The sequence below is a fragment of the Salmo salar genome, chromosome ssa09, assembly GCF_905237065.1.
Source record: "Salmo salar chromosome ssa09, Ssal_v3.1, whole genome shotgun sequence".
Taxonomy (NCBI): Eukaryota; Metazoa; Chordata; class Actinopteri; order Salmoniformes; family Salmonidae; genus Salmo; species Salmo salar.
This window is the reverse complement of record NC_059450.1, coordinates 111,213,528-111,227,703: the sequence shown is the minus strand read 5'-3', so window position 1 is coordinate 111,227,703 and position 14,176 is coordinate 111,213,528. Positions and strand designations below refer to the sequence as shown.

Below are 14,176 nucleotides of genomic sequence, written 5' to 3'. Positions count from 1 at the left end.
TTGTATTAGCTTTTGCATTTATTTTTAGTTATGTTATTATTAGGCAGGAATGTCTGACACGCACAGTTAGGACCACCACATGAAATTTAGGCGCACCATATTTTTGGGGGTTTGTTTGTGATACAGCCTATGTTTGACTTATCTGAATTCTAGCTGCTTTTGAAGCACATGTTGTGCCCTGGAAACTAATATGTACCACTGTAAATACATTTGATTATTAAAAGCTGATGACGACAGCAGAGAGATCTGTTGTTTATTCATTGCTATGATCATGATCTTTCTTTTTGTGCCCCCAAATGTTTGGTTATACTAGTTAAGTTAACCGGTGGTTAGTCAGCTAGCCATTGTGGTATCATGACTGAACAAAGTGTAAACAAATGGTTAACTTTTAAGTGACGTGGCAGTATTCGGAAATTCGGATGAATGACATGCCCAAATTAAACTGCCTACTACTCGGGCTCAGAACGTAGGATATGCATATTATTAGTGGATTTGGATAGAAAACACTCTGAAGTTTCTAAAACTGTTTGAATGATGTCTGTGAGTATAACAGAACTCAATCCAACCAGGAAGTGACTTGTAGTTCTATCTAATCCCTATTCAAACTACAGTGTCTGTGGGGTCATTTTGCACTTCCTAAGGCTTCCATTGGCTGTCAACAGTCTTTAGAAACTTGTTTAATCCGTCTACTGTTACTGGGCAGAGAATAGGAGCTCAGTCAATCAGTGGACTGCCTGGGACCAGTGAGTTGTTTGCTGCGCGGGTACGTTGGCGCGCCTCTCCTTCATTTTCCTCTGTTATGAATACGCTATTGTCTGGTTGGAATATTATCAACGTTTTATGTTAAAAAGACCCTATGGATTGATTGTAAACATCGTTTGACATGTGTCTATGAACGGTAATGGAACTATTTGACTTTTCGTCTCTGGTTCTGCACTCTCGCGTTATGCCTTTTGGATTAGTGACCTGAACGCGCGAACAAAACGGAGGTATTTGGACATAAATATGGAGTATTTCGAGCAAAAATAACATTTCTTGTGGGAGTCCTGGGAGTGCATTCCGACGAAGATCAGCAAAGGTAAGGGAAGATTTCTAATACTAATTCTGAGTTTAGTTGACTCCAGAACTTGGCGGGTAACTGTATAGCTTGCTTTGATGGCTGAGCTCTGTACTCAGAATATTGAAAAATGTGCTTTCGCCGAAAAGCTATTTTAAAATCTGACACAGCGGTTGCATTAAGGAGTAGTATATCTATAATTGTTTCAATAACTGTTGTAAAGTTTATCAACGTTTATGATTAGTATTTTTGTAAATTGATGTGCTCATTCACCCTAGGTTTTATTGGGAATACATTTTCTGAACATCACGCGCCAATGTAAAAGGGGGTTTATGGATATAAATATGAACTTTATCGAACAAAACATACATGTATTTTGTAACATTGAGTCCTGGGAGTGTCATCTGATGAAGATCATCAAAGGTTAGTGATTCATTTTAGCTGTATTTCTGGTTTTTGTGACACCTCTCCTTGCTTGGAAAATGGCTGTGTGGTTTTTCTTGTCAAGGTGATGTCCTAACATAATCTAATGTTATGCTTTCGCCGTAAAACCTTTTTGAAATCGGACACTGTGGTTAGATTAAGGAGAATCTTATCTTTAAAATGGTGTATAATACTTGTATGTTTGAGAAATTTGAATTATGCGATTTTTGTTTTGAATTTGCCGCCCTGCTCTTTCACTGGCTGTACCGCGGGTGGGACGCTAGCGTCCCACATAGCCCATACTAGTTGTAACGATGGGCGAGTAGTTCCAGAACATTGTTTATGAATGTAAAATGCGTTCCCGGCAATCCACTATAGGAAGATAAAAATGTTGTGCCGGTGATGGGTAGTAATGACGCTAACGAATCAACAGTACAGTGAAGCCTTATCATTACAACAATTATTATCTGGGATATTTCTTTCCTTGGCGCAATGTGCTCCTAAAATGAAAGTCCTGGTCACACAGCAAAATATCTGTTGCACTTTAGAACCGTACACACACCGGCAATCCAAGGGGGCCTGATTATTTAGCTATGTAGTATCATGCTATTATTAGGCTTATTCGGCATTTATTATTTAGACAAGCGCAAGAAGATACAGATCCCTTCGATACGACTGGAGGGAGAAGAATGTCCCTTTTATCTATGTCAGCTTGGTGGCTATTTTCAGACGTCATGGGTGTGTGTGATGGTAATGGTCCTGTCTAACAGGCCTACTCTAATTTACACACCGAATAGAACACCTTTTCAGAATGAGTGGTTAATTCAAATAACTGTAAGGACTACTGCTGTAGATGAGAACTAGAGGTGAATGCTGGAGAACTTATCACAGCATTACTTCACGATTAGCAGTGGAGAAAATAAAGGCATGCGCTTGGGAATGGGATAGCAAAATCGCCATTCCCTATTTCCCACCCCCAATCGCCAAACACTAGCTGGCCTACCCCCTACAGTTCCACTCTGTTGGCTAAGCTAGTGACTAGATGCAAGCCAATTCTTGGAACCGTTTTTTTTTTATAAACTGCATGAAAATATGGTAAAGTGGACACAATATCAGTGTGTTTCCCCTATATGCAATTCATTTTTTTTGTTAAATAAATGTATGCCCCAGGAAGACCACCCCCCCTTAATGTGTTTGTGCCAATCAGTTGTGTTGTGACAAGGTAGGGGTGGTATACAGAAGATAGCCCTATTTGGTAAAAGACCAAGTCCATATTATGGCAAGAACAGCTCAAATAAGCAAAGAGAAACGACAGTCCATCATTACTTTAAGACATGAAGGTCAATCAATGTTGAACATTTCAAGAACTTTGAAAGTTTCAAATATACTTCTGTGTATTGATTTTAAGAAAGGCGTTGATGTTGATAGTTAGGTACATTCGTGCAACGATTGCGAATGTGCTTTTGTTATATCATCCCCTGTTTGGCGAAGTAGGCTGTGATTTGATGATAAATTAACAGGCACTGCATTGATTATATGCAACACAGGACAAGCTAGTTAACCTGTCTAGGCTAGGCGGGACGAATTCGTCCCACCTACGTAACAGCCACTTGCAGCCTGTGGCGCGATTTTCAAAATCTTAAAAATCCTATTACTTCAATTTCTCAAACATATGACTATTTTACAGCCATTTAAAGATAAGACTCTCGTTAATCTAACCACACTGTCCGATTTCAAAAAGGCTTTACAACGAAAGCAAAACATTAGATTATGTCAGCAGAGTACCAAACCAGAAATAATCAGACACCCATTTTTCAAGCCAGCATATAATGTCACCAAAACCCAGAAGACAGCTAAATGCAGCACTCACCTTTGATGATCTTCATCAGATGACAACCCTAGGACATTATGTTATACAATACATGCATGTTTTGTTCAATCAAGTTCATATTTATATCAAAAACCAGCTTTTTACATTAGCATGTGACGTTCAGAACTAGCATACCCCCGCAAACTTCCGGGAATTCGCTAACATTTTACTAAATTACTCACGATAAACGTTCACAAAAAGCATAACAATTATTTTAAGAATTATAGATACAGACCTCCTCTATGCACTCGATATGTCCGATTTTAAAATAGCTTTTTGGTGAAAGCACATTTTGCAATATTCTAAGTACATAGCCCAGGCATCACGGGCTCGCTTATTTAGACACCCGGCAAGTTTAGCACTCACCATAATCATATTTACTATTATAAAAATGTCATTACCTTTTGTTGTCTTCGTCAGAATGCACACCCAGGACAGCTACTTCAATAACAAATGTTGGTTTGGTCCAAAATAATCCATCGTTATATCCGAATAGCGGCGTTTTGTTCGATGCGTTCCAGACACTATCCGAAATAGTAAAGAAGTGTCACGCGCTTAGCGCAATTCCTGACAATAAAATTCAAAGTATTCCATTGCCGTACGTCGAAGCATGTCAACCGCTGTTTAAAATCAATTTTTACGTCATTTTTCTCGTAGAAAAGCGATAATATTCCGACAGGGAATCTCCTTTTCGGCAAACAGAGGAAAAAAATCCCAAAGGCGGGGCGGTCGGGGTCACGCGCATAAGCTAGTGTCTCTTGATGGGCCACTTGAGAAAGGCGATAATGTGTTTCAGCCTGGGGCTGGAATGACGACATTCTGTTTTTTCCCGGGCTCTGAGAGCCTATGGAAGACGTGGGAAGTGTCACGTTAGAGCAGAGATCCTTAGTAAATGATAGAGCTGGAAAAGAAGTTCAACAAATGGTCAGACAGGCCACTTCCTGTAAAGGAATCTCTCAGGTTTTGACCTGCCATTTGAGTTCTGTTATACTCACAGACACCATTCAAACAGTTTTAGAAAATTTAGGGTGTTTTCTATCCAAATGTAATAAGTATATGCATATTCTAGTTACTGAGTAGGAGTGGTAACCAGATTAAATCGGGTATGTTTTTTATCCAGCCGTGTCAATGCTGCCCCCTAGCCCTAACAGGTTAACCTAGTAATATCATCAACCACGTGTAGATAACATTTACATTTACGTCATTTAGGAGACGCTCTTATCCAGAGCGACTTACAAATTGGTGCATTCACCTTAAGATATCCAGTGGAACAACCACTTTACAATAGTGCATCTATATATATTTTTTTGGGGGGGGGGTTAGAAGGATTACTATATCCTATCTCAGGTATTCCTTAAAGAGGTGGGGTTTCAGGTGTCTACGGAAGGTGGTGATTGACTCCGCTGTCCTGGCGTCGTGAGGGAGCTTGTTCCACCATTGGGGTGCCAGAGCAGCGAACAGTTTTGACTGGGCTGAGCGGGAACTGTGCTTCCGCAGAGGTAGGGGGGGCCAGCAGGCCAGAGGAGGATGAACGCAGTGCCCTTGTTTGGGTGTATGGCCTGATCAGAGCCTGAAGGTACGGAGGTGCCGTTCCCCTCACAGCTCCGTAGGCAAGCACCATGGTCTTGTAACAGATGCGAGCTTCAACTGGAAGCCAGTGGAGTGTGCGGAGGAGCGGGGTGACGTGAGAGAACTTGGGAAGGTTGAACACCAGACGGGCTGCGGCGTTCTGGATGAGTTGTAGGGGTTTAATGGCACAGGCAGGGAGCCCTGCCAACAGGGAGTTGCAGTAATCCAGACGGGAGATGACAAGTGCCTGGATTAGGACCTGCGTAAGGCAGGGTCGTACTCTGCGAATGTTGTATAGCATGAACGTACAGGATCGGGTCACCGCCTTGATGTTAGCGGAGAACGACAGGGTGTTGTCCAGGGTCACGCCGAGGCTCTTAGCACTCTGGAAGGAGGACACAATGGAGTTGTCCACCGTGATGGCGAGATCATGGAAAGGGCAGTCCTTCCCCGGGAGGAAGAGCAGCTCCGTCTTGCTGAGGTTCAGCTTGAGGTGGTGATCCGTCATCCACACTGATATGTCTGCCAGACATGCAGAGATGCGATTCGCCACCTGGTTATCAGAAGGGGGAAAGGAGAAGATTAATTGTGTGTCGTCTGCGTAGCAATGATAGGAGAGACCATGTGAGGATATGACAGAGCCAAGTGACTTGGTGTATAGTGAGAATATGAGAGGGCCTATAACTGAGCCCTGGGGGACACCAGTGGTGAGAGCACGTGGTGCAGAGACGGATTCTCGCCACGCCACCTGGTAGGAGCGACCTGGCGGGTAGGACGCAATCCAAGAGTGAGCCGCGCCGGAGATACCCAACTCGGAGAGGGTGGAGAGGAGGATCTGATGGTTCACAGTATCAAAGGCAGCAGATAGGTCTAGAAGGATGAGAGCAGAGGAGAGAGAGTTAGCTTTAGCAGTGCGGAGAGCCTCCGTAACACAGAGAAGAGCTGTCTCAGTTGAATGACCATCCTTGAAACCTGACTGATTTGGATCGAGAAGGTCATTCTGAGTGAGATAGCAGGAGAGCTGGCCAAGGACGGCACGTTCAAGAGTTTTGGAGAGAAAAGAAAGAAGGGATACTGGTCTGTAGTTGTTGACATCGGCGGGATCGAGTGTAGGTTTTTTGAGAAGGGGTGCAACTCTCGCTCTCTTGAAGACGGAAGGGACGTAGCCAGCGGTCAAGGATGAGTTGATGAGCGGGGTGAGGTAAGGGAGAAGGTCTCCGTAAATGGTCTGGAGAGGAGGGGATAGGGTCAAGCGGGCAGGTTGTTGGGCGGCCGGCCGTCACAAGACGCGAGATTTCATCTGGAGAGAGGGGAGAAAGAGGTCAAAGCATAGGGTAGTGTGAGCAGGACCAGCGGTGTCGTTTGACTTAACAAACGATGTTCGGATGTCGTCGACCTTCTTTTCAAAATGGTTGACGAAGTCATCCGCAGAGAGGGAAGAGGGGGGGGTTATGTTAAGATTGATTGTTTTATATAAGATAAGTTTAACCTCTTACATCTAGACGTTCCGCTAGCGGAACACCTGCTCCAATATCCAATGATAGGCGTGGCGCGAATTACAAATTCCTCAAAAATACAAAAACTTCAATTTTTCAAACATATGACTATTTCACAGCATTTTAAAGACGACTCTCCTTTATCTAACCACACTGTCCGATTTCAAAAAGGCTTTACAGCGAAAGCAAAACATTAGATTATGTCAGCAGAGTACCAAGCCAGAAATAATCAGACACCCATTTTTCAAGGTAGCATATAATGTCACATAAACCCAAACCACAGCTAAATGCAGCACTAACCTTTGATGATCTTCATCAGATGACACACCTAGGACATTATGTTATACAATACATGCATGTTTTGTTCAATCAAGTTCATATTTATATCAAAAACCAGCTTTTTACATTAGCATGTGACGTTCAGAACTAGCATACCCCCCGCAAACTTCCGGAGGAATTTGCTAACAATTTACTAAATTACTCACGATAAACGTTCACAAAAAGCATAACAATTATTTTAAGAATTATAGATACAGAACTCCTCTATGCACTCGATATGTCCGATTTTAAAATAGCTTTTTGGTGAAAGCACATTTTGCAATATTCTAAGTACATAGCCCGGCATCACAGGGCTAGCTATTTAGACACCCGGCAAGTTTAGCACTCACCAATATCAGATTTACTATTATAAAAGTTTGATTACCTTTTGTTGTCTTCGTCAGAATGCACTCCCAGGACTGCTACTTCAATAACAAATGTTGGTTTGGTCCAAAATAATCCATCGTTATATCCAAATTGCGGCGTTTTGTTCGTGCGTCCCAGACACTATCTGAAAGGGTAAATAAGGGTCGTGCGCATGGCGCAATTCGTGACAAAAAAAATCTAAATATTCCATTACCGTACTTCGAAGCATGTCAACCGCTGTTTAACCTGTTAGGGCTAGGGGGCAGCATTGACACGGCTGGATAAAAAACATACCCGATTTAATCTGGTTACCACTCCTACTCAGTAACTAGAATATGCATATACTTATTACATATGGATAGAAAACACCCTAAATTTTCTAAAACTGTTTGAATGGTGTCTGTGAGTATAACAGAACTCAAATGGCAGGTCAAAACCTGAGAGATTCCTTTACAGGAAGTGGCCTGTCTGACCATTTGTTGAACTTCTTTTCCATCTCTATCATTTACTAAGGATCTCTGCTCTAACGTGACACTTCCCACGTCTTCCATAGGCTCTCAGAGCCCGGGAAAAAACAGAATGTCGTCATTCCAGCCCCATGCTGAAACACATTATCGCCTTTCTCAAGTGGCCCATCAAGAGACACTAGCTTATGCGCGTGACCCCGACCGCCCCGCCTTTGGGATTTTTTTCCTCTGTTTGCCGAAAAGGAGATTCCCTGTCGGAATATTATCGCTTTCTACGAGAAAAATGTCGTAAAAATTGATTTTAAACAGCGATTGGCATGCTTCGAAGTACGGTAATGGAATACTTAGAATTTTATTGTCACGAATTGCGCCAAGCGCGTGACACTTCTTTACTATTTCGGATAGTGTCTGGAACGCACGAACAAAACGCCGCTATTCGGATATAACGATGGATTATTTTGGACCAAACCAACATTTGTTATTGAAGTAGCTGTCCTGGGTGTGTATTCTGACGAAGACAACAAAAGGTAATGAAATTTTTATAATAGTAAATATGATTATGGTGAGTGCTAAACTTGCCGGGTGTCTAAATAGCGAGCCCGTGATGCCTGGGCTATGTACTTAGAATATTGCAAAATGTGCTTTCACCAAAAAGCTATTTTAAAATCGGACATATCGAGTGCATAGAGGAGGTCTGTATCTATAATTCTTAAAATAATTGTTATGCTTTTTGTGAACGTTTATCGTGAGTAATTTAGTAAAATGTTAGCGAATTCCCCGAAGTTTGCGGGGGTATGCTAGTTCTGAACGTCACATGCTAATGTAAAAAGCTGGTTTTTGATATAAATATGAACTTGATTGAACAAAACATGCATGTATTGTATAACATAATGTCCTAGGGTTGTCATCTGATGAAGATCATCAAAGGTGAGTGCTGCATTTAGCTGTCTTCTGGGTTTTGGTGACATTATATGCTGGCTTGAAAAATGGGTGTCTGATTATTTCTGGCTTGGTACTCTGCTGACATAATCTAATGTTTTGCTTTCGTTGTAAAGCCTTTTTGAAATCGGACAGTGTGGTTAGATTAACGAGAGTCTTATCTTTAAATGGCTGTAAAATAGTCATATGTTTGAGAAATTGAAGTAATAGGATTTTTAAGGTTTTGAAAATCGCGCCACAGGATAGCCGTGGCTGTTACGTAGGGCCTAGAGAGGTTAAAATCCATTTTTATGCAATTTTTCTCGTAAAAAAGCGATAATATTCCGACCTGGAATGTCCATTTAGCTAAACAGAGGAAAGTAAACAAAGCTTTAGGTCGACGCGGGCACGAGCCTGAGTCTCACAGTACTGTAACCATCCACTACCCAAACGCACTACTTTTTTTCAGCCAGAGCCTGCAAAGCCACGATTCCGCTTTTTGCCGCCTTCTGAGAACCTATGGCAGCCGTAGGAAGTGTCACGGGACAGCTAAGATCCTCACTCTTCAATAAACAGAGACAAGAAGAACGACACCTTGTCAGACAGGCCACTTCCTGCATGAAATGTTCTCAGGTTTTTGCCTGCCATATAAGTTCTGTTATACTCACAGACACCATTCAAACAGTTTTAGAAACTTTGGAGTGTTTTCTATCCAAAGCCAATAATTATATGCATATTCTAGTTACTGGGCAGGAGTAGTAACCAGATTAAATCGGGTATGTTTTTTTATCCAGCCGTGAAAATACTGCCCCCTAGCCATAACAGGTTAATGCTAGCTAGCAACTTACCTTGGCTCCTTGCTGCACTCGCGTAACAGGTGGTCAGCCTGCCACGCAGTTTCCTCGTGGAATGCAATGTAATCGGCCATAATCGGTGTCAAAAAATGCTGTTTACAGATTTGTTATGAAAACTTGAAATCGGCCCTAATTAATCGGCCATCGTTCGATCTCTAGTCTATATAAGGTCCCACAGTTGACAGTGCATGTCAGAGCAAAAACCAAGCCATGAGGTCAAAGGAATTGTCCGTAGAGCTCCGAGACAGGATTGTGTTGAGGCACAGATCTAGGAAAGGGTACCAAATAATGTCTGCCGCATTGAAGGTCCCCAAGAACACAGTGGCCTCTATAATTTTTAAATGTAAGAAGTTTGGAACCACCAAGACTCTTCCTAGAGCTGGCCGCCTCGCCAAACTGAGCAATCGGTGAAGGGCTTTGGTCAGGGAGGTTACCAAGAACCTGATGGTCACTCTGACAGCGCTCCTGAGTTCCTCTGTGGAGATGGGAGGACCTTCCAGAAGGACAACCATCTCTGCAGCACTCCACCAATCAGGCCTTTATGGTAGAGTGGCCAGACGGAAGCCACTCCTCAGTAAAAGGCACATGACAGCCCGCTTGGAGTTTGCCGAAAGGCACCTAAAGGACTCTGACCATGAGAAACAAGATTCTCTGCTCTGATGAAACCAAGATTGAACTCTTTAGTCTGAATACCAAGCGTCATGTCTGGAGGAAACCTGACACCATCACTAAGGTGAAAGGTGGTGGTGGTGGCAGCGTCATGTTGTGGGGAAGTTTTTCAGTGGCAGGGACTGGGAGACTAGTCAGGATCGAGGGAAAGATGATCAGGGCAAAGTATAGAGCGATCCATGATGAAAACCTGTTCCAGACACTCAGGACCTCAAACTGGGGTGAAGGTTCACCTTCCAACAGGACAACGACCGTAAGCACAGAGCCAAGACAACACAGGAGTGGTTTAGGGACAAGTTTCTTAATGTCCTTGATGGGCCCAGCCAGAGCCCAGACTTGAACCAGATTGAACATCTCTGGAGAGAATTGAAAATAGCTGTGCATCGACGCTCCCCATTCAACCTGAGAAACTCCCCAAATGCAGGTTTGCCAAGCTTGTAGCGTCATATCCAAGAAGACCCGATGCTGTAATCGCTGCCAAAGGTGCTTCAACAAAGTACTGAGTAAAGGGTCTGAATACTTACGTAAATGTTATTATTTATATAGATTTTTGTGTATAGGTTGTTGAGGGGAAAAAACTATTCATTAGGGACCATTTAGGCCTACAGAACACATGGTAAAAATATAGGCGCTCTGTAGGGTTTCCCCAAGACAGTCACTGGGGTTACTGCCCTGTAAATGGTGCCGTCCTTCAGTTGAGAATACAACCAATGTTCTTACATATCCCTTGGCAAATGTCGTAGGAGTTGGGTTGGGCCCTGATGTCCTGGGTTTTATTCATTAGTTCAAGTAATCACACCGTTTCAGTATGCTTTCTTCCATTGGGTACCTAGTGAATACAACCCTGGCTACATCCCCAACACAGCCTTTCTTGCCATTCTGGCCAGAAGCCATCCTTGCCGGCTCCCAAGATGGCTGTAAATTTAGAATGTGTTCTCAACCAACTTGGTAAAATAAGGGTCGCAATAGAAAATGTCTGTCAAACTGCCCCAAAGCGAGGACACCTAAAGGTTTGAACACAAAACAACACACGTGGTCAAATAAAGGGTAAAATAAATGAATGAAATAAACTGTGGCATGACATCTACGTCTCTCTCCCCTTGTTTAGACCTGTCCCGTAACCGTCTGCCAGAGCTGCCCTTGGAGGTGTGTATGTTTGTCTCTTTGGAACACCTGCAGCTCTACCAGAACTGCCTGCGCTCGCTTCCTGAGAGTCTTCTCAATCTCCAGGCCCTCACCTACCTGAACATAAGGTAACGGGCGTGCACACACATCAGTGGTGTAAACTACTTAGTTGCACTATGCAGAAATAATTTCAGTTTATGACAAAATATGCTAGTATAGTGTGGAGCAGAGTTTCCCAAATAGAATATCCCTAAATAATGCAAAAGTTACATTTACACTTCATTCATGAGAAGAGAGAATGCAGACAGTCAAGTAATAAAGCAGGCAGCATACCATTTTGTGCTGAAACGTAAAGCTGCAATCAATAGGTGAACGGCGCCTGGTGCTGAAAATATAGCTAACTTGTTATGCAAGTGTTGCACAGCAACAGATGGAGAAAAACACCAGTCGAGCAATTCATTTCAACAATAATCTTCATTTGACTTTACAAACAACAAGAGGGCTTAATTGGAGTCTATTTTCTCAGATTGTTGGCCTATATAAAATAACTTAGCCAACCTCAGACAGTTATGAGGCTTAACAGAAACGTTCACAAGAAAAGAAAATGGCCTAATAGAAGTGTTTTTTTAATTTTTATTAGGTGACCTACTCATAATAGCAACTGGCCAAAAATGTAGAATCCTACAATAATTTAAAGAATAATGTCAGGATAGCCTGCTCCTGTAAAGACGGAACAGAAAATACTGTCAGCTTGAGACCTTAATTGCCCTGTATAAGCACTCACAAAAATTAATATTTATTAACTACCATCATATAGGCCACTGAATTTACGACACGATCTTGTGGATGTCGGGTGAGATGGATGCGATTTTTAATACGCAAGCAGTCCTTGATTGACTTATGTGAAAGCCGGTTCCTGTCGTGAGTCTATATTGCGTTCATAGAGGGAAAGGAGGACTCGCAGGTGTAAGTCAATCCAAACATTGTGAGCACATAAAATGCAAGTTTCTTTATTGTGCTGTATTTGTCTGAGCATGCCACCCAAAATGCACACACGGACTTGGCACTCCGGAGATCATCGCTGATTTGTTTCAATGTTTAATATGCTCACTTTGAATTGCCAAAAATGCAGCATACAGAGGTGGTCAACTGTTCTTCTCATTTAGCTTTTTCTGAGAAAATCCACAACCTGGTCATGCAGCTCACAGAGCCGCTCCAGCGCTTTTCCTTTACTCAGCCAGTGCACGTCGTTGTGAAGCAGGAGATTGTGGGTGTCCTATGATTCTGTCACAAGCTTGTGGAAAATACTATGTTGGGTGCCTGATGTCTCCCTGACAAAGTTGATTATGCGCATGACTTTATCCATCATATCTTTTAGCTCCCGGTTTAGTCTGGCTCACAGCACACTCTGATGGATGAGACAATGCAAGTCATTCACATTCATTTGGGGGGTGATTTCCTTCAGCCTGTTGACCAGGCCCCTGTGTCTGCCCACTATATAACTATATATATATAGTGTTGTTAGTACTCTGATCAATAGCCAGGGAAAAATGCTCAGCCTGACTGAGCCCCTCCAAAACAATCCTATGCACATCATCCGCCTGTGCATGGACGCGGAGGCCGGCAGTTGACACAGACGGGCATCTGTTTGACAGGCGCAATTATGCTGTCCATAGACTTGTGGTTAGCCAATTCCTCAAACTGTCACTATGCACTTTTAAAATACCTCCGCGTCTGTGAAGGGCATGTTGTTTTTGGTTAGAACCCAGGACGCTTTTAGGAAAGCACTTTTGACCTTCTGTTGTTTGGTCAGGCAATGGAGGATTCTGCTGCTGTGTTTGTTGCTTGCAGTTAACACATAAATGTTTCTGCGTCGGGCCTCTGTCTAGTGCGGGAAGACCACTTTGAAAGGACCATGTTTAGATTCATAAAAATGTCTGAGATTGAATTCTTTGCAAACAGCAACATTTCCGTTGCAAATAAGACACGCTGGCTTGGCATTGGAGAAAGATGGTAAAATGAATGCATTTTTCTGTCCATTCTTCTCTGAAACTTACATTTTTATTATTTACCTTTTTGATACTTTTTGAGTGACCATTTTCTCTTCAAAATCAAATCAAATGTTATTGGTCACGTACACATGGTTAGCAGATGTTATTGCGAGTGTAGTGAAATGCTTGTGCTTCTAGTTCCGACAGTGCAGTAATATCTAAGAAGAAATATCTAACAGTTTCACAACAACTACCTAATACACACACATCTAAGTAAAGGAATGGAATGAGAATGTATACATATGTGGATGAGCAATTTCACAGAAGGATAGGCTAAGATGCAATAGATAGTATAGAATACACTATATACATATGAGATGAGTGTTTACATATCTTGAATTATTCTTAGTGGCATTATTAAAGTGACTAGTGTTCCATTTATTAAAGTGGCCAATGATTTCAAGTCTGTATATAGGCAGCAGCCCCTCTGCTAGTGATGGCTGTTTAACAGTCTGATGGCTGTGCTAGCAAGGTAATTATTCTGAACGAATGTTGACGTTAAAGTAGTGTAGCCTACAGTAGACCAGTTTTTCCCCAACAATCGATGCACAACCAAATAGACAAATTACAATTGAATAGAGACATTGGTGATTTTATGAGTGTAATTAGACAGAAATGATTGTCATTAATTTTATTATGTACTAATCAGATGTTAAGTTTAATTTGTAGTGTAGGCCTATTAATTGTGCTAATAATATATGCTAATGATGTTCTGGCCCGCCGACTATTAGCTCAGAAAAAATTAGGCCAAACCTACTTGATGAACCCAGGTGTGGAGTATCATTGTACCATCTAAACCACTGTGAAAATACTGTACATTTTCCAAAACCAAAAATATTGTTTCAGATGTTTGAAGCGGGTGTACAAAACAGAAAGTAAAAGACGCAAAAGCTAAACTTAAGAACAGGATGCATAGAAATAGCGCACATAGAACAGATCTACCGCTTCTTAGACTTTCTTTCAATGAGAATGGTAAAGATATAACATTTCTAT

General features: G+C 42.1%; 1 protein-coding gene across 5 annotated transcripts in view; it reads left to right on the top strand.

Moving 5' to 3' along the window:
* Positions 1-14,176, top strand: part of LOC106612433 (DISP complex protein LRCH3) — a 96,650-nt gene that overhangs the window by 23,117 nt on the left and 59,357 nt on the right. For all 5 annotated transcript variants that reach the window (XM_045724316.1, XM_014213552.2, XM_014213551.2 and 2 more), the window contains exon 2: positions 11,116-11,260. In XM_045724316.1, the coding sequence (XP_045580272.1) occupies positions 11,116-11,260 (145 nt within the window). The remainder of the gene's footprint in view (positions 1-11,115; positions 11,261-14,176) is intronic.